Source organism: Triturus cristatus, chromosome 5_2 (assembly GCF_964204655.1).
Source record: "Triturus cristatus chromosome 5_2, aTriCri1.1, whole genome shotgun sequence".
NCBI lineage: Eukaryota > Metazoa > Chordata > Amphibia > Caudata > Salamandridae > Triturus > Triturus cristatus.
In genome coordinates, this window is record NC_140588.1 from 736,605,127 (window position 1) to 736,628,927 (window position 23,801).

Here is a 23,801-nt window from a genome sequence, read left to right on the forward strand (position 1 = left end):
ACAGGACACCTTGTGATTGGAAGAGACTTTTTCAAACAAAAGCAACTTGACACGTCTCAGCCCAACTCTAGATGGCAGGAGCATGCAGAGCATGTGCATCTATGAACCGAGAATATTTTCTGGGTAAGTAACCTATTCCTTTTAGTCACGGGCATTTTCTTTGACTTGATGTATCTCCTGCCAGTTTCCTCTTGAACTAAGTATTTAGTTAGTTTTTACTTACTGCATCCTTACTCCACTTTAACTATTAAAAAATAACTGCCAAACTGATCATATTGTCTATTTTAGGAAAGTGCTACTTTCTAAATCAGTAAATGGGATGTATACGCATGAGCTAATGCTTGGGGGCACTGTTTTCTGCTCTGGATTTTAATCTATTTTCTGGCGTTTTGACAGTCTAATTCAAATCTACTTTAATTTTGCGGATTGTCTCTGAAAATAAAGATTGCTTTCAGTAAGCATGTGTTCCTTTAAAAGAATTAGTTTTAAATGCAAAATTATCTGTTTATACTGTGTTCCTGGATTATACATATACATCTACATGTTTTATTGGTTATGAATCCAGAAACCATGCCCTTGATAGAGGACTTGAATTACATGAAAATAACCCTTCAGGTATTTTTAATTGTGCTCTTAGAAAAGTACTAATATAATGGCAACATGAGTAATAGTTCCCCTATTTTTCAGACTGGTTCCTACCTGCCACAGACCTATCTAATCCACGAAGAAATGATAGTGACAGAGGAGATTGATGATGTCTCAGAACTGGGTATCTTCATTTACCAACTCTGTGCTGGGAAAAAGACTTTCAGGCTTCAGCGCAGAGATCACATCATTGGTAAGGTTATTTTATTAAGTATTTTTTCTCTTTCATATGTGTTCTTGCAGTTTGCCAAAAGTACGCGGAATAACAATTTAACCCATTCAGTCTTCTGAGAACTTCCATTGGGGAAGCATGCTTAGTTTTCAGCCTTCAACACTGCATGCATCCTTTGAAATCATAGGCAACTAGAGGTTACCATTATGCATGCCACACCTCTGAATAGGTACACAGTCTTTGCACAAGGGGAAAAGGATTTCCCCATCTTGGACTTTGAGAATGAAGGGCACTGTGGGATTGTTGTAGTAGGACAAACCAAAACTGCTGAAAAAGTAGATAAGTCTGCCTTGTTCATAAGGGAGTCAGCCCACTCACTAGCTCGTGCAAGGCATACATTTGCCACGTCATGGTACTATCCTCAGAACACCTTCTGGACCTTTGAAAAAACTAGAGGTCGACTGGATCTGGAATCTGTGTCCTGAGAACAGCCCTGAAGGAGTGGACCTGCTCCCTCTTCTACTCATGTCAAAGATTTGGACACCAATGATCAGTTGACAGAACTCCTGTGTGGCTACAAGGACACACGGTGCAATAGTTCTTTTTCTGGAAGTTCCCAGCTGACCAAAGGCAATTGAACCAGGACTTGATTTTGCTGTTGGGGTCTGCTTGACACCCGACCAGTCTTAGTGCCATCCCCTGAGGTACCGAAGCCCTTAAAGTGTAGACCAGTGGTTGTATGAGCGCCAAACAAAACATTTGGAAACTTTACACAAACTTTCCTCTAGAGTTTCAGGGGACCTGCGAAAAAAGTATCCAACCGGCAGTTCCATGGTGTCTGATTGAATTTCAGCTTTGTCCTGGTCAAGGCTCCCAGTACCTCTGGTAAAAAAACGATCAATTCTGTGTTGGGTCGTAGAAGCTTTTCAGTGGTAAATCTCCACAGCTCCAGCAGGACCGACCTGCTTCAAGAATCCACCTTAAGCTTCCACTGCAGTGGCTACAATTTATGCTGCGACCCGGATTTTTCCTCTCAAAAAATGACCAAGTCCCGTTCTACATTAGGACTTGAATCTGTTTGACCTCCAGACTTTCACCGAGACCAATCCAGTTATTGTCTCCAACTAGGGCTGCATCACAGTTAGCCCTAAATCGCTTATGGCCCAGTCTGCTGCTCCCAAAGGCCATCATTTGTGCTTTTTGGTGATGTGCACCAATCTTAAATATGTAAACATTCATATCTCCAGCTGCCCTTATTGGATCTTTGTTTTGTTCTTATTTCACTCATAAAAGTTTTCTCAGTTGCAAAAGTTTGTTGTGGATTTTTTTCTTTTTTACTTTTTCTACTGTATACACATTGCTTAAATATTTTAACATTGCCTTTGATTTAAGCCCAACAGCTTTGTTTTGTATTACCGGGGATTGAGCAGAGATTTATTTTATTTAATTTATGTGATAGCTACTTCTTTAATTTTTGTGATATCTAGCAGATTGTGGCCTTGTCCTTTGAAGTGGACACTTGTCTACCTCCAATAATAAGCCACTTTCTTACACCAAACCAAGTCTAAACCTGCTACATCGGAGCTTTTTTGTTACCATTAAATGAGGCCGCAACAGACACACTGATGGAATGATGGATGAAGTAGTTTGGCTCACCTGGGTTTGGCACTTGGGAACTTGGTGGCATAGATTAGCCCCAAGAGAGCTTTGCTAACTCTGCAACCTACCCCTGAGAGCTTGGTGTACAACAAGGTCAAACCTAATGTGTTTCCTTCAGCAGTGCCAGATACGGAGTCAAAGTGTATTCATACCTTTGCCAGAGGAAGTTATCTTCTGACAGATTTGCTTTTCAGTACCTGAACTCTGTTTCTTTCTAGGGCAAAGACAAATGCATCTTTTAGAATATGGACATCAATGTCCTTGCCTAATTAATTCAGCGCGTGTAAGATGCTGCAAGATATGATTGAGGGGTGACATTGGCACTGGGGACCATGCTATGGACACCAGTGTCATGATCAGTCATTGTGCACAGGTTTTTCTGGTGACTTCCAGGCCTTCCTACTGGACATGTCTTTTGGTGGTTCCAGACTTTTTGGAGAAAAGGCAGACTTTGCTTTAGTACTTTTTAAAGGTCGCTACATTTCCCTTGGGCTTACTCTCACCAGCCGATCGGTTCCACCAACACTACAGAAAATTCAGAGTATAATCTCAGGGCCTAGCTCACTGCCAAAGGCAGCCGTTTCATCAGAGACACAGAAGGTGATGGGAGGATGCTTGCAATAATGCTAACCAAGGGCAAATCCTTGGAGTAGCTTTCCAGCCGATCGTTCTTTTGCCCACTATGCCACCTCAGATTAGACCAAGCTATGTGTTGCAGCCTGTACAGAAGCCATCCCAGACGTTATGATGGCCCAAAAGCACACCGTGATACCCGACGTCCTAGGCATTCCCAAGAACAGTGCTCTTCAACTTACTCCTCGCTTGCTGAAATGTCTACCAAGTCCCTTCGACATAGCCTGCCCCCATGCCGCCACCTTCTCCTCTTCCCCCCCCCCCCCCCCCCCCCCTCCTCACTGGATAGGATTGTCAAGGGGAGTGGGGACAGCGAGGAAGTGAGGCTTGTCTTAGTAGTTTCCTGAAGAGCATGCACCTGTCACACACAGCTATATTTTGGTGGGTTTTTTTTCCATTTGTGTTCACTTGTGGCTCGGAGTAGTGCAAGGAAGCCAGATCTGTCTCTTAACAGTTTTGTTGGTCTTTCACTTTCATATTACTGGATAGAAAATACTGCACACACCTCAAAGGCAAAATGAATCTAGGTAAACTCATAAGTGGGAAATGCACTGTTTGTTATTAGATCTCAGTTTGTTAATGCAAGCACTGATAGATAATTTAGGAAAGGTGCACCACTAAATTCTTTCTCTTCCAAAATAAATGATCAATGGACAAATGTTCCTTTGTTTTGTATTCTTCTTTATTTCAATTGTATAAAAAACAGGCTCCAGCCAACATGTTTCGTTCAATTCACATTGAACTTCATCAGGGCTTAATTGTACAAATGGTCAATCCAATTATGTGGTAGCGAGATTTGAACGGTAAATATGAGCACATAAAATTGGCATTATTTCCCCAGAGTTCCTTGTGTGAGAACCATCGTTGCTATACTCCAAAATATAAGAGTTTTGCAGCGTGAATCTTTCTGGATTCACTATGCTGTGCATTATTCCGCGATCTGGTGGTTGGGTCCGGATTCGTAGTCTTTCTTCTTTTTTTGTAGCCCAGGTGGGTGTCGACGTCCCACCATTTGGTGAACCTCTCGTGACGTCGTCGTGCTTCCTGCGGAAGTCCCACCTTTGGGGCGCCATCTTCAGATTCTTTTTTCCGCCGTTGGGTCTGGATCGTCATCGAGAAGCTCCAGGATTTCAATCGAAGGAAGAAGGAGAAAACGCGAGTTTCGTCGAGGAAAGAACTACTAAGATCTCACAGAGGAATAACTTGCATCCGGGACGCGAAGAAGGAAGAGTTTTCACGAATTTTCTTCGACGCCCTTGGAAAATGCGCACTCGGAGGCTCTGAGCGCAATGGACAAGACACCGTTCAAATTCTGCCCTAACTGCCACCACAAGTTCGCGCAGAAGGACCAGCATCCGGTCTGCAACCTTTGCCTACCGATCGACCACCCGAGCAAGAACTGCAACGCCTGTTCAGCTTTCGCGCCGAAGACGCTCTGGGTGAGAGAACGCCAGAGAAGAGCCAACTTCAGCATGGAAGGCAAGGGTAAGGCCCCGTCGCTTTACGATCTGGGCCTCTCCACCGACGATGAGGACAACATCGCCGAGGAACCCGAAAACTTCACGGTCGTAGAGACCGACAAGAAAACGCCTGACGAGGTAAGAGAATCGTCGAGTTCAAAACCCCCGAAAGGGCCTCGAAAACCTGAGAGTGACTCAAGAAAATCTAAGTCAAAGTCCTCAAAAGGAGCACGGGCGCCGAAAACTTCGACCAAGGGTGGATCCGTGGACAAAAGGCCGAGCGGATCCTGCGAAAAGGACTCCCTGGTGCCGAAAGACGCCGAAAGGCAGAGTTCGTCGAAGATAGCCCACGAAACGGGGCGTTCGCAGAAAGACAAGCCAGCGTCGACGCAAGCTCCGTCGAAAGCATCTCCGAGATGGAGAAAAAAAAGAGAAGTCTCGAGGCGGAGATGGAGAGCATCCTTCAGAGGAAGAAGGAGTTCGACGTCAAAATGAAACACTTCAGAATTCCAACGGCTCCGTCGACGGACATCGTCGAGATCGAGGAACAGGACGAATTCGACACCGAAGGGCTGCCGAGAGATCATGAGGAGGAGGAGGAGGAAGCCACCTACTATGAAGGCAAAGACGAGGAAGACGACCAGCAGTCGTTCCACGACTCGGCGCCATCAACCACTCACGAGCTGGAATGGCAAGACATCGACGCCGAAAATCCCGACGAGCCCGTGGACACATCCTTCGAGGCCTTCGCCGCCTGACGGCATCGGGGTTTACAATATGGTCGTCAGGAGTGCTGCAGCAGCCTTTGGGGTAAAACTGGACGAGGAGAAACCGAAAGCTGATTTCCTTCTCGAAACGCTGCTCCCCATTCAGACGAGGAGCCAGTTCCTTCCCATGCTCCAAAGTGTAATGAACCAAGGGAAGGAGGCCTTTAAGGAACCAGCAACATGCCGGTCCATCACGCCCAGGACGGAGAAGTACAAGCGCTCCTCCCTGGACCCGCCTTACATCAAGGGAGCGGTCACTGCCGACTCCATCATCGCTTCCACGGCCAGGAGAAGGGCCAACGTGCCAGCGACCTCGGGGCCACCCCCCCGATAAGGAAAGCAGGAGGATGGACCTCACTGGGAGGAAGGTCAAAAGGAACGCCGCCTTGCACTGGCGTATGGCGAATTCCAACGCGCTTCTCAATCGACACCAGTACCAGCACTGGGACGAGATGGGGGAACTAGTGAAACAACTCCCTGAAGAGTACCGCCAAAGAGCCTCCCACCTTGTGGAAGAAGGTAAAAATATAGCCAATTCATGCATTAAGACGGCATTGGCGGAAACTTCAAGCAGGCTGATGGCCATAGGGATCACCGAAAGAAGACAGGCCTGGCTGAGAATCTCTGGATTCAAACAGGAGGTGCAGAGCAACATATTAAACACCCCTTTCAACGGGGAAACACTATGCAGGGCGACAGTGGACGAAAAGCTCACCCAGCTGAAGAAAGAGAACGAGACGGCAAGGTCCATGGGGGCCCTACAGTTCAGGGGGATGAGAAGATGCACTCCCAACTAGGAGACCCTACGGTAGAGGGGGTAACCAGCATGGAGCGTCGCACCAGACGTTCCAGCAAGGACAGCAGGGTGAAAGTCACGGCCAGCAAAGTCAGCAAAAACAAAACTGGCAGTACCAGCCTCGGGGCCAGTCCTTTCGCGGGAGGGGAAACTGACGTGGCCAAAGGAGACGAGGGGGTGACCAACCCTCATCGAAGTGACCTGGCACGCATGGGGACGCCCACCCACAACATACCCCCAGGGGTGAGGCGCAGTGCAAATACAACGAGGGGGGGGAAGAGACCTGATCGCCTACGAACATCCAACACCGGTAGGCGGAAGACTGGGCCTCTACCTACAGGAATGGCAACGTATAACCACGGACAAGTGGATACTGAACGTCCTACAACACGGTTACTGCGTGGATTTGGAGGGGACGCCTCCAAACAGAAAACCAAAAAAAAGGCAACGCTCAGGTCAGGAGCTTGCTCAACTCAGAGAGGAAACACAGAAGCTGCTCGAAAAGAGAGCCATCGAGCCAGTGCCTTACAAGGAAAGGAACAAAGGGGTCTACTCGAACTACTTTGTGGTACCAAAAGTAGACGGAAATCTCAGACCCATCCTGGATCTGCGATACCTAAACAAATACATCAGAACGCAAAAGTTCAAAATGACATCACTACAGGAGGTGCTGCCCCAAATAAGGGACGGAGACTTCATGTCCACCGTGGATCTCAAAGATGCCTACCTGCACATCCCAATAAACAGAAGGCACAAAAGACTTTTAAGATTCAGCATCAACCAGGATCATTACCAATTCACGACCCTGGCCTTCGGGCTAAAATCAGCACCAAGGGTATTCACAAAATGCCTGTCGGCAGTCGCAGCATACCTACGGAGGAAGGGGATTCATGTGTACCCTTACCTAGACGACTGGCTGATCAAAGCAAACACCAACAAGAAGTGCGAGAAACACGCAGCACAGGTGACAAAGACACTGACGAACCTGGGGTTCTCTATACACTGGGGGAAGTCATCAATGAAGCCAGAACAGGTGAAGATTTTCCTGGGAGCAAAAATCAACACCATAAACAGAACAGTCGTGCCCAGCGACAGAGCAGAAGCCCTACTGAAGGATACGAGCCTCTACCAGAAGGGGCGAGTTCTGACCGTGAGAACAGTGAGCAAGATCATGGGGATGATGGCGTCCTGTATCCACCTGGTCCCAAATGTACGACTTCACATGAGACCATTCCAAGAATGGCTACAACAGCAATGGTCACAGGCAAGCGGAAGTTGGGAAGATCTAGTGGTTGTTACGCACGCAGTGCAGGAAGAGAACTTGGTGGAACAGGGACAACATAACTACAGGGAAAAGCCTGGCACCACCAAGCCCAACTGTGACCATCACCACGGACGCATCTCAAAGGGGATGGGGAGCACACATGGACAAGCTCAGAGTGAGGGGTCTGTGGGCTCCGGCAGATGCGGTCAGACATATCAATTACCTGGAATTAAAGACTGTCCTGCTAGCCCTGAAAGCATTCCAGAAGCACCTGTACAACCAGAGAGTGTTGATTCAAACGGACAACACCACAACCATGTTTTATATAAACAAACAGGGAGGGACACAGTCGTTCCCCCTTTCCACTCTGGCACAGGAGATTTGGAGATGGGCCATACCTCTCAAGATAGACCTGCTGGCAATTCACCTACCAGGGAAGGACCATGTGGAGGCAGACTGGCTAAGCAGGCAGACCTCGGCTTCACACGAGTGGGAGCTCAATGGGCACGAAACGCAGAAGCTTTTCCAGAAATGGGAACTCCCACAATAGACCTGTTTGCAACACGCCAGAATGCAAAATGCCAAAGCTTCGCGTCCAGGCAACCAGATCAGCAATCCCAAGGGAATGCCCTATGGATAAGCTGGTCAAGGACATTTGCCTACGCTTTTCCGCCGGTACCACTGTTACACAGGGTGCTCGAGAAATGCAGAACCAGCAACATGACACTGGTGGCACGACAGTGGGCAAGGCAGACTTGGTTCTCCCAAATTCTAGAAATGGCTCAAGGGAATCCCCACAGATTCACAAGAAGAAAGGACCTGCTCTCCATGCATAACGGAGAGGTTCTACATCCAGAACCCGAGAGCCTAAGCCTGGCGGCATGGCTCCTGAAGACTTAGAGTTTGCGGACCTTAGATTGCCTCCAAAGCACTATGCGAGTGCTGCGGGGGGCAAGGAGACCAACTACACGCAAATGCTATAGTGCGAAATGGAAAAGATTTACAATATGGTGTAGGAAAAATGGGCTGCAAAATAAAATAACTAAGGACTCAACAGTGCTGAGATACCTCACGCACCTTCTGAAAAGTAACCTATGCTCGACCTCCCTAAGGGTACATCTAGCGGCGATAGTAGCCTACACAAGAGGGGAGAAGGGTGGAAGTTTCTTTACGTCGCAGGTAGTAAAGAGATTCATGGGAGGAGCGAAAAGAATCGCGCCACCTAAAAGGTTGCCGCCGCCGGCATGGAACCTCAACGTGGTCCTGACGGAACTTATGAAGGCACCGTTTGAACCCATACACAAGGCCTCAATGCAAATGTGGACTATGAAAACGGCATTTCTGGTAGCCATAACCTCGCTACGCAGGGTGAGCGAACTGCAAGCACTAACGCTACAAGAGCCCTACATACAGATACACAAGGATATGGTTGTCCTGAGAACGGACCCACACTTCATGCCTAAAGTCGTGTCGGCGTTCCATATGAACCAGAGTATTCAGATACCGAGTTTCTTTCAAAACCCAACTTCGAACGCAGAAAAGCCTCTACACACTCTAGATGCTAGGAGAGCGGTGATGCACTATGTTGAGAGGACCAAGGAGCACAGAAAAACTCAGCAGCTCTTTGTGTCTTTTGCATCGAGTTTCATGGGGAGACCTGTGACAAAGGGCACCATTGCTAGATGGATTGTACGAACTATACAGTTTTGCCACAAACAGGCAGGACAGGAGCTAACGGAGGGGCCTCAAGCCCACTCCACAAGGAAAAAGGGGGCAATCATTGCCTTTCTGGCAAACTCGCCCATTAGGGACATATGCCTGGCGGCAACATGGGCTTCGGTGCACACATTCACCAAGCACTACTGCGTGGACATACAGATGAACAAGGAAGCACAAGTAGGACAGAAGGTGCTTCAACACATTTTCAACGACCAACGCTCATCTACCACCCAGCCGCCACAAAGATAACAAAACGCTACAAAGTCTACGCACAGCATAGTGAATCCAGAAAGATTCACGCTGCAAAACGAATAGTTTCTTACCTGTCGGTGTAGTTTTGCAGCTTGAAGATCTTTCTGGATTCACTAGCGAACCCACCCACCTCCGCCAGGAAGATGAGGCTGGAGGAAGAGGGGTAAAAACAGAGAAGTACAGAAGGAATGAAATACTACAGAAAAGTGGACATATAATGTAATCATTCGCCTAGGGTTAAAAAAAAAAAAAGAGGAAAAAAGAACCAGAAGATGGCGCCCCAAAGGTGGGACTTCCGCAGGAAGCACGACGACGTCACGAGAGGTGCACCAAATGGTGGGACGTCGACGCCCACCTGGGCTACAAAAAAAAGAAGAAAGACTACGAATCCGGACCCAACCACCAGATCGCGGAATAATGCACAGCATAGTGAATCCAGAAAGATCTTCAAGCTGCAAAACTACACCGACAGGTAAGAAACTATTCGTTCCTTGGTATGGCTCAAAAGTATGTGCCAGACCGCAATGCCTCCGCCGCTTGTATGTGGCGTTTTGTGTCCAGACCAGTTTCTGAAATGAATCTCAATAACTTTTGCGTGCTGAGTCAGTGAACTTCGGGCGCTGTCAGTGCATCACCAAAGCACTTTCTTCTCGCAAGTTTGTACTAAAAACTCGAGCTTCAGTTGTAACTCACTCTTACATGTGGCGATCCATTACCCTACTTGCTTTTTTCTCTCCTGCATACCTACCAAGGAGCAGAGACTTCATCAGCTAGACTCTGAGAGAGCTCTGTTTTTTCATCAAACATACCAGACAGTACTGACTTGATGGCCATCCTATTTTGTGAGCTTCTATGCTAATGTATAGAAGGGGACAGTGGTTCAGAAACAGGTGAATGATCCTGTGCATAAAAACCTACTATTCCATTGCTGAGGATGTAACATTGAAGGGTCAGTACTTGATATTTTCCATCACAGGTACAGCTTGGAATTTAATGATGTCCTTTAGTGTACCATGTAAGGAGGTTCACAAACCCATACGAGAACTAAAAGACTCCATCATTAAATGGAGTGCTGAAAAAGCCACGGTCAAAGTTCCGCAGGCTCAAGGATTTTACTTCAAATCTGTAGAATGGCATACTTCTGCACACACTGAACAAGTACCTGAAGAAACTGAATTACTATATTGTCACTCTCTTAAAGAGATTCTCCCTTTCCTCAAAAATGGCAGCTTCCTTGTTTCGATTAACAAAGTGTATGTCCGTATTTCGATTCACCTGTGCCACTGCAAATCTCTTAATTTTCTGATGGTGGGACTCTCTACCTTTCCCAGGTTTAGCTCCTTGGTCCCAAATGTGCCTCCCCAATATTAAGCTGGTGCATAGTTTGGTGGAACTGTACTTATGAGGGCACTGCAGCACAAAGAATCTGTACTTCAATTATGGTCTCATCATGGCTTCTCCCCTCTGTCAAGTGTTCCAGGCACTACTGTAAGCCAACCACCAACTGTTAACATTGTTTCTGCTTTCAAAACCAAGAAGTTTTTTTTAAATGGCTTATGCGGATTTTTTGGGTGACAGAATTGTTACTTTAGAGGGGAAGTTTTATATAGTATCCTACAGTTGGGAGGCTTAAACTCATGCACCTGGACTCCTGTTCAGTCACTGAAAATTGCTGTGTGTCATGAAGCTTAAAGCACTTGTTACATTACTTGCTGCATCCAGCTCTGGCCACAATTGATGTTGACTGGGTTGACCACGGGGTCAGTTTGCATTTAGAGACACTCCAACGTGGTGGTTGAAGTTCATTGTGATTTTCACGGCAAAAGCACTAGCTCTACTTCCTTAGACTTCCTCACCACAGATGCCACTGGGTTTGATTGGGAAGCTTGCCTGCAGGATCTTCACATTAGCACTTTGCCATTCCAGATTGAACGTCTGCCTCTTAGCATTCGGACTATCAGACTAACTCTTAAGGATTTCCTCCCACCAGTGAAAAATGCGGATTCAGTATGATAACTCCAGAAACAGGGATGCACAAGTTATTATTTGTTGTCTGTGAAAGCACAGGGCCTATAGAGACGTTCTAGCCTAGCATGTAATAGCATCTGTAAAAGTATATCAATCTGTTGTGCAGAGAGCACCTGCAATCAGAAATATGAGATGAGCAACTCTCTCTCTAAATTCTATGCTGAGGAACCTGTATAAGGTTTAGGAACGCCACTGTCTAAGAGGACCTCCACACTATTGCGCTTTTTTCGCTTTTTGTCCTAAAAGCCTGAAATCATCTTCCCATAGAGATTAAACAGGCTCTGTAATGCCTCTTTCAGGAACCACTTGAAAAGCTCACTTCCTCAAACATCTCAAAACAACTTAACTATCATTAGTCTTCCCTCTAAATGCTGCTCCAAAACAAGGTATCAAACTAAACTATACCATCTCAAATTAAAGTACTTGTTTGTGTTTGTTGTTGCAATATGAGAGTGTTTTTTATGCATGAATGTTTCATGTTTTTAATGTGTCAATATGAACCAAATAAGTGTGAAGGCTCTGACATCCTCTGGGATAATGTCGCCTTTGTTCACTAGCAAATGGAACAGCCTGGCGTCTCGGGGAGAGACCTTTTATTGGACCTTGCATGGGAGGTTTCTCTAGGCTTTTCTTTCAGTGCCACTTATCCTCTTATTCTCGTGCAAAATAGAACAGATACTCTGCCAGGGCTGGAATAGGTGATGCACTGGTTCTCGGAGCTTTGAGAAATGTAGAAGCAGACATTGATTCAGTTCAAACCGGACCTTAATTTGTAATCATGGGTTACGGAACAAGCTGTCCAGCCCAACCAACATCTCTACAATTGACTGCTTAGCTCCACAGGTCTTGAGCGTCTTAGACCTGTTGAGTGACTGTTAAGAAATACTATTGGTAGCTAAGGTGCCTTCTGTTTAGAGGACTTGCATAGTGAAATGCAAACCTTTTACTTGGTGGGCAAAATCAAAAAGCTTAGATCCACTCTTCATGTTTGCAAATCCATTTTTGCCCTACCATCTCCATGTAACTAAAGCTGCGTTCAGGTATTTATCAGTCAGAATACATCTCACTGCCATTTCAAGATACTTGAGAGGAAACCAAATTGGCTATCCTTATTCTCTTCTGGATTAGAAGAGTTCATAAGATTACTTTTTCGATATTTTTCCCCGGCAGCGATGCTTGGTGTGTCATAAGAGCTGCTACTGTACTACTTCCTCTAATGAAGACACCTGTTGCACCTACCTTTAAAGTCTCCTTTCAGCACATGTCGTAGAGGGCACCTTTCCTATTGGCTGTAAACTCTGTCAGAAAAGTAAGGAAAATGTAGACTTTTTCAATTAAAAAATGTTACCTGCTTGTTTACAAGAGATAAATTTCTCTCTGAACGTATCCCAGATGTATTCCCTAAGTGCAGTGTTCAGTTCATTTAAATCTACTAAAACTATATACCTTTATTGCAGGCTTCGAGTGTGGGTGGGAGCAGGGTTCATTATGTCAACATCAAAAGATGTCTGATATATTTGCTACAAACGAAAGTTTTTACCAATCAGATCAGCTTTTTGTGGACTTAGCCAGATTAAGATGGGCAAGGCCGTGTCGGCAAGATGTTATATTCTACATTACTTCACCCTACATTCTGATGGGCAGATGACTCTAGTGGAGTCTGAGTTCACTCAACTAGAGACATAGCTCTTGTGATTATTCTTTTTAGGTCTCGCCTGAGACTGCACATGGGTTGACGCTTTGCGATACACTTTCTTTACTGCCAGGAGGCTTGGAGCCCACCCGTTGCTTACATCTGATAGACTTCTAGCCACAGATTCCTTACCATAGAATTATCCCCAGGAGTCAGGCTGGATTCAGAACATTTTCGTGAGCAGTACCCCTGCATACTGGTAGGTGGTGTCAATTGGCTTTGCGTAGTGTTGCCCGCGCCAGATGTGGCACACGCAGTGCCGATATAAGCGCCACCCCAGCATGAGGACGTCAGTTCTTTTCTTTCTGCACCACTTCACACTGTTCCAGAGAGAGCTACTCTTTATTAAATTTATGGCAAACCTTTTTCAACCTTCTGTATTTTTTTTTTTTTTTTTTTTTACATTTTTCCTCCTTGTGTGGCAGAGATGTCCTTTCAGATGGACGGCTTTGGGCCCTGTGCCGCCTGTCACTACTCTATTCTGCTGACAGATCCACATCTTGTGTGCCTTTGATGCCTCGAGTGTGACCTTGATCCGAATGCCGGCTTAGATTGCTACACCAGGAACCCAAAAGCATTGAGGGAGTGATCATTCAAGCTCATGGCGGCTCAACATGCAACACTGCCGCGATTCAGATCCTGGTTGAGAGGATGGTCCCGGAGCGGTTGTAGTGTCAAAGATCCTCGTCGCACTCAGTAATCTTGTTTTTCGAGCAGGTTGCACAAGAAGCGGTCTTTGACTTCTCCTCGACCTTTGGCCGACAAGAGTTTTTGAACATTTGAGGCCTGGCTCCGCGGTTGAGCCGGCGCCTAAGATGTCTCTGCACCTCCCCGAGTTTCTGGAAACCGGAGCGACCCCCGCGCAATTAGAAAATGTTATGAGGCTGTGCACATATTTGGGCGAAACCAAAGGGAATGATGGACTGAGTGTTTAACATTGCAAGCACTCACCCCCAGTCAACTGATCTGGGTTTAATCCATCACCGTTCTTTAGCCCACTCTGCCACCCCAGTTCAGACATGGCCATATGCAAATCAGTCTGACCCTGTGCCTCATGGGAACAGTCCAGCCCGAACTGCCAAGCCATGTCTTCCATGGACCGGAAACAAGCATCCTGGGACCGGTTTCTGGCTAATCAGCCAGGCTAGCTTGAATCCAGTGGCAAAGTGAGCAAGGGACCCACGTCTGGACATACCCTGCCAACACATATTTGGGCGGCCTGTTCCCTCTGGCGCACTTTTGGCCCACATGGGTTCGGGTGGGGCCCCTACTTGTTCCATGACAGCGCCTCCTGCCCCAGTCTGGTTGGGCCTCTTGGATTCATAGATGGATCCGGACCGGCGCCGGTCATGCCACCTCGACCTTGTCCGACGCTCCTAGCACGGACGCGCTGTCTCCATTCTGATACCCCTTACTATGACACAGAGCTTGAATGGGTGTCGCCTGACACAGACTCTGGCACCCACTGGAGGCATGCCTTCTAGGCCGGAACCTGAGCCTTATTCTTATGAGATAGGACTATGGGAGAAGTGGCATGGGTTGCTGGACCCTGAAGAATACCAGCATTATGATCCTAACATGGACTGATGTGTAAAGACTTGGCAGACGCCACCAGCGCACTGTAAATTTCTCCAGATACTGGCATGCTTTCTCCCCTTATGGTGGCTACAGAGGAGGTACCGTCATTTGCAATGGTGGGGAGGAGAGTGGCGGAGGTCTTGGACCTTAGATAAATGTCTTGACAAAAGTGCTTTAACTTAGTGTCCCCAACTGAACCGCTTCTCACGATTAATGCGGCTCTTATTCTATGCCCTGCTTGGGACTTGGTCCAAACCAAACACAGGGGCTCCTGTGAAAAGGACTATTGCCCATCCCAGGGGACCCCCGACTTCCCACCCAAATCCCTACCCCAGGAAGCTTAGTGGTCCAAGCCTCCACTTCCCACTTAAATCCTCGTGCATTCCCAACTGCACCTCTGAATCAGGAATGCAAGAGTCTGGACAACTTAAGCAAGAAGATATTTTTTTCCAACAGCCGGGCACTGCAGTCCGTGAACACTGTGTGCCTTTTGGGCTGCTATTCCCATGCTCTGTGGCATATGGTTGCGCATGTGCTGCCAACAGTCCTGGAGGTGGCCTGGATCATAGTCTAAGTTCACAATTCGATATAGGCTTGTAGGAAGCTGGCTCTGTATATAGTATACCACTAGGTGGTTATATCGTGCACTGAGTCCATAGATTCCCCAGAAGTGTACAGGCCTCAGTGCAAACCCAAACTGCTCTATTAGTGGTAGTGTGGGCTAGCAGCCTTAGGCCTAACACAGAGGAGTGGAAGACATTTATTGCATGCACGTAGAACAAAAAGGGGGACACAGCTCAAAAAGGACTCCCACCAATTGTAGAAAATTAAGCTTCTTTCAATATTTAAGATAAAGATGTCCGCAAAAGGGTAAGTAAGTTTTTGCAGCGTGAATCTTTCTGGATTCACTATGCTGTGCATTATTCCGCGATCTTGTGGTTGGGTCCGGATTCGTAGTCTTTTCTTTGTGTTTTTTTTTTTTTTTTTTTTTGTTTTTTTTGTAGCCCAGGTGGGCGTCGACGACCACCATTTGGTGCACCTTCCGTGACGTCGTCGTGCTTCCTGCGGAAGTCCCACCTTTGGGGCGCCATCTTCAGATTCTTTTTTCCGCCGTTGGGTCTGGATCGTCATCGAGAAGCTCTAGAGTTACAACCGAAGAAAGAAGAAAGAAAAGCGAGTTTCGTCGACAAATACATCGGAGTTTCACAGGAAAGGAGGTTATTTCATCAGCAGCGCGAAGAAAGGAGGTTCAGCGCCCTTTTTTCTTCGACGACCTTGGAGAATGCGCACTCAGAGGCCCTGAGCGCAATGGACAAGACGCCATTCAAGTTCTGCCCAAACTGCCACCACAAATTCGCGCAGAAGGACCAGCATCCGGTCTGCAACCTCTGCCTACCGGTCGAACACCAGAGTAAGGACTACAACGCCTGCTCAGCCTTCGCGCCGAAGACGCTCAGGGTGAGAGATCGGCAGAGAAGAGCCAACGCCAGCATGGATGGCAAGGGTAAGGCCCCGTCGCTCTACGATCTGGGCCTCTCCTCGGACGACGAGGACAACGTCGCCGGGACAGCCGAAAACTTCACGGTCGTAGAGACCGACAAGAAAAAAGAAGACGAGGTAAGAGAATCGTCGAGCGAAAAACAGAAAGTACCTCAAACACGAGGGTGACTCGAGAAAATCTGAGTAAGTCCACGAAGGGAGCCCCGGCGCCGAAAATTTCGACGACCAAAGGGGGAACCATGGACAAGAGGCCGAGCGGATCCTTAGAGAAGGACTCCCTGGTGCCGAAAGACGCCGAAAGGCAAGGGTCGTCTAAGACAACCCAGGGAGCGGCCCGATCGACACTGAAAGAACGGTCGACGTCGACGCAAGTTTCGACGAAAAGATCCGCGGTCGACGCCGAAAGCATCTCCGAGATGGAGAAAAAGAAGTGGCGGCTCGAGGCCGAAATGGAGAACATCCTTCAAAGGAAGAAGGAGTTCGACGCCAAGATGAAGGAATTCAGGATTCTAACGGTTTCATCGGCGGACGTCGTCGAGGTCGAGGAAGAATTCGACACCGAGGGACTGATGAGGGATCTCGAAGAGGAAGACGAGACCTATTATGAAGAGGAAGCCGAGGAAGAAGACCAACAGTCGGTCTACGGCTCGGCACCATCGACCAGCCACGAGATTGAATGGCAGGATCTCGACACCGAGAACCCGGAGGAGTCCGTGGACACGTACCCTTCGAGGCCTTCGCCACCCGACGACATCGGGGTGTACAATATGGTGGTCAGGAGCGCAGCGACAGCCTTCGGCGTCAAACTCGACGAAGAGAAGCCGAAAGCCGATTTTCTCGTCGAGACCCTGCTCCCCATCCAGACGAGGAGCCAGTTCCTCCCCATGCTTCAAAGCGTGATGAATCAGGGGAGAGAAGCCTTCAAGGAACCAGCGACCTGCCGGTCGATCACCCCCAGGACTGAGAAGAAGTATAAGCACTCTTCCCTGGACCCCCCTTACATCAAAGGTAGCGTGACCGCAGACTCCATCATAACGTCCACGGCCAGGAGAAGGGCCAACGTACCAGCAACCTCGGGCCCACCACCTGATAAAGAGAGCAGGAGGATAGACCTCACAGGAAGAAAGGTCGAGAGGAACGCCGCCATGCACTGGCGCATGGCGAATTCCAGTGCTCTCCTCAATAGACACCAGTACCAGCACTGGGACGAGATGGGAGAGCTAGTAAAGCATCTCCCCGAAGAATACCGCCAGAGAGCATCACACCTAGTTGATGAAGGCAAAAACATCGCCAACTCCTGCATAAAGACGGCGTTGGACTGGGCAGAAACTTCAGCAAGACTCATGGCCATAGGGGTCACCGAGAGAAGGCATGCATGGTTAAGAATCTCGGGATTCAAACCGGAGGTGCAGAACAACATCCTTAGCACCCCCTTCAACGGCGAGACACTGTTCGGAGCAACAGTTGACGAGAAGCTCACCCAGCTAAAAAGAGATAACGAAACGGCGAGGTCCATGGGGGCCCTACAGCAGAGGGGAATGAGGCGAGGCAACCCCTCAAGGAGACCCTACGGTAGGGGAGGAAACCAACAGGGGCCGTCGCACCAGACGTTCCAGCAGGGTCAGCAGGGTGAAGGTCACGGACAGGGTCAGCAGAAGCAAAACTGGCAGTACCAGCCCCGGGGCCAGTCCTTTCGCGGGAGAGGGAACGGACGTGGCCAGAGAAGGAGAGGGGGAACAGCCCTCATCAAAGTGACTCTGCACGCAGGAGGACGCCTACCCTCGACATGCCCCCAAGGGTGAGGCGCGAAACAGTAACATCGAGGGGGAGAGAAGGATCAAAAGCCTAAGAGCATACAACACCAGTAGGCGGAAGGCTGAGACTCTACCTTCACGAGTGGCAGCGTATAACCACAGACAAGTGGATACTGAACATCATGCAGTACGGGTACTGCGTAGATTTGGAAAGGAAACCGCCAAACAGGAAGCCAAGGGGAAGGCAAAGATCGGGCCAAGAACTGAGCCTACTCAGAGAAGAAACACGGAAGCTTCTACAAAAGGGAGCCATAGAGCCAGTGCCGTTCAGAGAACGCAACAAGGGGGTCTACTCAAACTACTTCGTGGTCCCAAAGGTAGACGGGAGCCTCAGACCCATCCTAGACCTGCGATACCTAAACAAGTTCGTCAGAACGCAAAGGTTCAAGATGACTTCGCTGCAGGAGGTGCTGCCCCAAATAAGACACGGAGACTTCATGGTCACCGTGGACCTCAAAGATGCCTACCTGCACATCCCAGTAAACAGAAGACACAAGGGACTTCTAAGGTTCAACATCGACCAGGAACACTACCAGTTCACAACCCTGGCATTCGGATTAAAATCAGCACCAAGGGTTTTTACAAAATGCCTGTCGGCGGTCGCGGCCCACCTACGAAAGCAGGGGATACACGTCTACCCCTACTTAGACGACTGGCTGGTCAAGGCAAACTCGCGCGAAAAGTGCGCGAGGCACGCAAAACGCGTAACAGACACTCTCACGAACCTGGGGTTCTCGATCCACTGGGGGAAGTCGTCGATGGAACCGGAGCAGGTGAAGATTTTCCTGGGAGCAAAAATCAACTCCCTGAGCGGCACCGTGGTGCCCAGCGACAGGAGGACAGATGCCCTACTGAAGGAGACGCGGCTCTACCAGAAGGGGCGAGCTCTGACAGTGAGGGCGGTGAGCAGATTGATGGGGATGATGGCGTCGTGTATCCAGCTAGTGCCGAATGTACGCTTGCACATGAGACCATTCCAGGAATGGCTACAACAGCAATGGTCACAAGCAAACGGAAGTTGGGAGGATCTAGTGGTTGTTACGCACGCAGTGCAGGAGGAGATAACTTGGTGGAACAGAGACAACATGACAGCAGGGAGAAGCCTGACACCACCAAACCCAACAATGACCATTACCACGGACGCATCGCAAAAGGGATGGGGGGTACACATGGACAACCTCAGAGTGAGGGGTCTGTGGGCTCCAGCAGATGCGGTTCGCCATATCAATTACCTCGAGTTGAAGACAATCCTACTAGCCCTGAAGGCATTCCAGAGGCACCTGTACAACCAGAGGGTGTTGGTTCAAACAGACAACACCACGGCAATGTTCTACATCAACAAACAGGGGGGGACACAGTCGTTCCCTCTCTCCTCTCTGGCTCAGGAGATTTGGAGATGGGCCATACCTCTCAGGATAGATCTACTGGCAATTCACCTACCGGGGTAGGACAATGTGGAGGCAGACTGGCTAAGCAGGCAGACCTCTGCATCTCACGAGTGGGAGCTCAATGGCCAGGAAACGAAGAAGCTTTTCCGGAGATGGGGAACTCCCACAATAGACCTATTTGCAACACGCCAAAATGCAAAATGCCAAAGCTTCGCGTCCAGGGAACCAGATCAGCAATCCCAGGGGAATGCCCTATGGATAAGCTGGTCGAGGACATTTGCCTACGCCTTTCCACCGATACCCCTGTTGCACACAGTGCTCAACAAGTGCAGGACCAGCAACATGACTCTAATCCTAGTGGCCCCGCAGTGGGCGAGGCAGACATGGTTCTCACAAATTCAAGAAATGGCGCAAGGCAATCCGTACAGGTTCGAGAGGAGAAAAGACCTGCTCTCAATGCAAAACGGGGAGGTCCTGCACCCAGAGCCAGAGACCCTCAACCTGGTAGCATGGCTCCTGAAGACCTAGAGTTCGCACACCTAAGGTTGCCTCAGAGCACTATGCGAGTGCTACGGGAGGCAAGGAAACCAACTACAAGGAAATGCTACAGCGCAAAATGGAAAAGATTCACGGTGTGGTGCAGGAAAAAAGGCCTGCAAAACAGAATGACAAGAGACTCAACTGTGCTGAGGTACCTCACACACCTTCTAAAGAGTAACCTCTGCTCGAGCTCCCTAAGGGTACACCTAGCAGCGATCGTTGCCTACACCAGAGGTGAGAAGGGTACAAGTTTCTTCACCTCGCAGGTGGTGAAGAGATTCATGGAGGGAGCCAAAAGAATGGCCCCCCCGAAAAGGTTGCCGCCGCCGGCATGGAATTTAAACGTGGTTCTGACGGAGCTCATGAAGGCGCCGTTTGAACCCATTCACAAGGCCACTCTGCAAATGTTGACTATGAAAACTGCCTTTCTAGTGGCCATAACCTCACTAGGCAGGGTGAGCGAGCTTCAAGCACTAACGCTACAGGAACCCTACATTCAAATTCACAAAGACAGGGTAGTCCTGAGGAAGGACCCACACTTCATGCCCAAGGTAGTGTCAGCGTTCCACATGAATCAGAGTATCCAGATACCAAGTTTCTTCCAAAACCCGACTACAAACGCAGAAAAGGCCCTGCACACCCTCGATGCCAGAAGAGCGGTGATGCACTACATTGAAAGAACCAAGGAACTCAGGAAGTCGAAGCAGCTGTTTGTGTCCTTTGCTACTAGCTTCATGGGTAGACCAGTGACCAAGGGCACCATCGCTAGGTGGATTGCCCTCACTATTCAATTCTGTCACAAACAGGCTGGACAGGAGCTAGCGGAGGGGCCCCAGGCTCACTCCACAAGGAAGAAGGGGGCCACCGTTGCCTTCCTGGCAAACACGCCCATCCAAGACATTTGTCTCGCCGCAACTTGGGCATCTGTGCACACGTTCACAAAACACTACTGCGTGGACATTCAAATGAATAAGGAAGCACAGGTCGGACAGAAGGTGCTACAACACATTTTCAACGACCAACGCTCATCTTCCACCCAGCCACCACAAAATTAGGAAAACCGCTACAAAGTCTATGCACAGCATAGTGAATCCAGAAAGATTCACGCTGCAAAACGAAAAGTTTCTTACCTGTCGGTGTAGTTTTGCAGCTTGAAGATCTTTCTGGATTCACTAGCGAACCCACCCACCTCCGCCAGGAAGATGAGGCTGGAGGAAGAGGGGGTAAAATGGAAGAGATCAAAGAAATGGAAACGTTCAGAAAATGGACAAAAGGATTAAGCAATCGCCTAGGGTAAAAAAAAAAAAAAACAAAGAGGGAAAAAAGAACCCGAAGATGGCGCCCCAAAGGTGGGACTTCCGCAGGAAGCACGACGACGTCACGGAAGGTGCACCAAATGGTGGTCGTCGACGCCCACCTGGGCTACAAACAAAAAACAAAGAAAAGACTACGAATCCGGACCCAACCACAAGATCGCGGAATAATGCACAGCATAGTGAATCCAGAAAGATCTTCAAGCTGCAAAACTACACCGACCGGTAAGAAACTTTTCGTTTTCAGGAAAAGTACTTGACACTTGGTGCAATTTTCAAACAGTTCAATGTTATCCTATGGAGGAAAACAACAATACAGTTTCACAGGTAATTGCCCAACTTACAGTTCCAGTTTTCAGGATTTAAGATCAGCAGAGGGCAAGGTTAAGGTAGGCACAAAGTCTGCACCATCAGCATCACAGGGGCAGCTGGGTGCCGAGGTCAAATTTAGTGATAGGCACAGTACGTTTCAATGGAGACTGGGGGCGTTTGGTGCCCCACTGCTTGCAGGTAGGTAAACTGGTTGCAGGGGCCAAACTTTGGGGGTTAGAGCAAGTAGGTGAGCGGATGTAGCGTAACTGCTAGAACGGTCGCCCTTGAATCTGGGGATCTGGGTTAGAGTCTCAGCAAGGGACATTCAACATCCTGTGATTCTTGGCAAATCACTTAATTTCCCCATGCCTAACAAAATAAATGTGTCCCATCTGTAATGCAGCTGGTGCTCATGTAAAGCGCTCTGATACCTTTGGCTCAAGTTTGCGCTATATAAAACTCCAGGGGGGAGGGGGGGAGGACAGTGGGGTCCACAAGGCAGCACCAAACATTTACCACCAATGGCACAGGGGTGGCAGGCTGCCAATACAGCATTGGGTGGCCAATGCTCTTCAGTGGAGAAACTCGGTTGGACAAACAGGCTGCAGGCGTTGCGCTGTAGGAAGGATACCAGCAACAGCAGAGTTAAGTTGAGTTGCTGAAGGTCGTAGGGGCCCTGTTGGTTCAGCTCACCAAGGCGCAGGGGCTTCCGGTGCAGGGGTGTCCTTTGGCGTCAGATTCTTCTTACCGGGGCCGGTCGCGGGAAAACCTCTGGATTCAGTCTGCAGGTATCGTCATGAAGTCCAGGAGGGGTCAGCCAAGGCTAGACTTGAGATCAGGATTGTTGGGGAACCTGTTCTGAATTGGTAGTCCACCTGGACATGGGCCGGAGGTGTCTGGTGCAGAGTGGGCAGGACACGCGGATTTGGAGGGCACCAGAGTCCTTTGTGTAGTTTTCTTTGAGGGCAGATCAGCTGTCCTCGAGTCTCTGGTCTTTGTGGAAAGGCAGGGAGTCTTCCTCAGGTTGTGGAAGTCGCTAGCTGCAGGACAGACGTCATCTTCTTTTACAGGGTCTTTAAAGCTAGAGACGGACCTGTAGGGCTGGGGCCGAACCAGAAGGCATCTTCATGCTTCGCTGCACGGCGTCATCTTCGTCCTTCTTAGGTATGCAGGAAATAGTTTCCAGATTTGGGGAAACCACCTAAATACTAAATTTAGGGGTGTTTTACGGAGGTAGCTGGTAGGGCCAATGGGCACCTTACCTGGGGAGACTACACCCTCAATTATGCCACCCTCCTGTGTGAGGGGGCATAGTCCTAGCCCTGCTTGGTGGAGTCTCCCCATCTTCAAGATGGCGGGTACTGAAAGAGATGCTTCACCTAGTCTTCCCCACCTTAGGGGTGGAATTGGTAGAGGTGGGCACACTACCTATTCTATCTAGGTTTTCCCGCACAAAGTGAGGGCGTTAACCGGGGGCTGCCATCTGCTGCTAGCAGCAGAATCTGGGGGTTGCACTACAAAGGTGGAAGGCCTTTGAAGCTTTCCTCTCGAGCACTGTGCCTATCCTGGGGGACACCTCCGCCCAGCATGTGCTTTGTTTCTGGTCCCAGAGAGCAGCAGAGGCTTTCGACCTAGGGGTCCAGAAACCTGTCTGGTGATGGCAGGCTGCCTACAGCCAGCCTGTGGCCACACCAGGATTGGTAGGTTTTCAGGCGGCACCTCTGAGTACATGGTTCAATAAATTCCACACTGGCATCAGTGTGTATTTATTGAGATGAGTAGTTTGATAGCAAACACTCCTGGTTTTAGAGAAGCCATCTGTTGCTGGGGAACTAGAGTTGTCAAGTTTCCAGGCCATGCATTCTCTATGGCTTCCCTGGCAGTTACAATATCTGAGAATGGACTTAAATATTGTAGGGGCATATGTGCCCATGCAGATATGCCCACACCTGTGGTATAGTGCACCCTGACTTAGGGTTGGAAGGCCTGCTAGAGGGGTGACTTACCTTTTCCTTAGGCAGTGCAAGTTGGCATGGCACACAGGCAGTGTGCCATGTTGACTCTGTTTTGTCCGTACCAGAATATGCACACTGCAGTGGCAGTCTGCAGGGCCTAGGTGTTGGGGTCCCTAGAGAACTCTCTTCAGTCCCAATGCCCTCTGTACCCAGGTACCATTTACTAGGGATTTACAGGATGCTTAAAGGACCAATTGTGGAATAGTTTTGGGAAAGAAGCACTTGGACTGGGGACCTGGTTAGCAGGTATCCT

General features: G+C 48.8%; 1 protein-coding gene across 1 annotated transcript in view; it reads left to right on the top strand.

The window, feature by feature from the left end:
* The window catches only part of ITM2A (integral membrane protein 2A), a 111,479-nt gene that overhangs the window by 76,038 nt on the left and 11,640 nt on the right, over positions 1–23,801 (top strand). Inside the window, exon 5 of the mRNA XM_085607843.1 lies at positions 688–838. Coding sequence (XP_085463969.1) covers positions 688–838 — 151 coding nt within the window. The remainder of the gene's footprint in view (positions 1–687; positions 839–23,801) is intronic.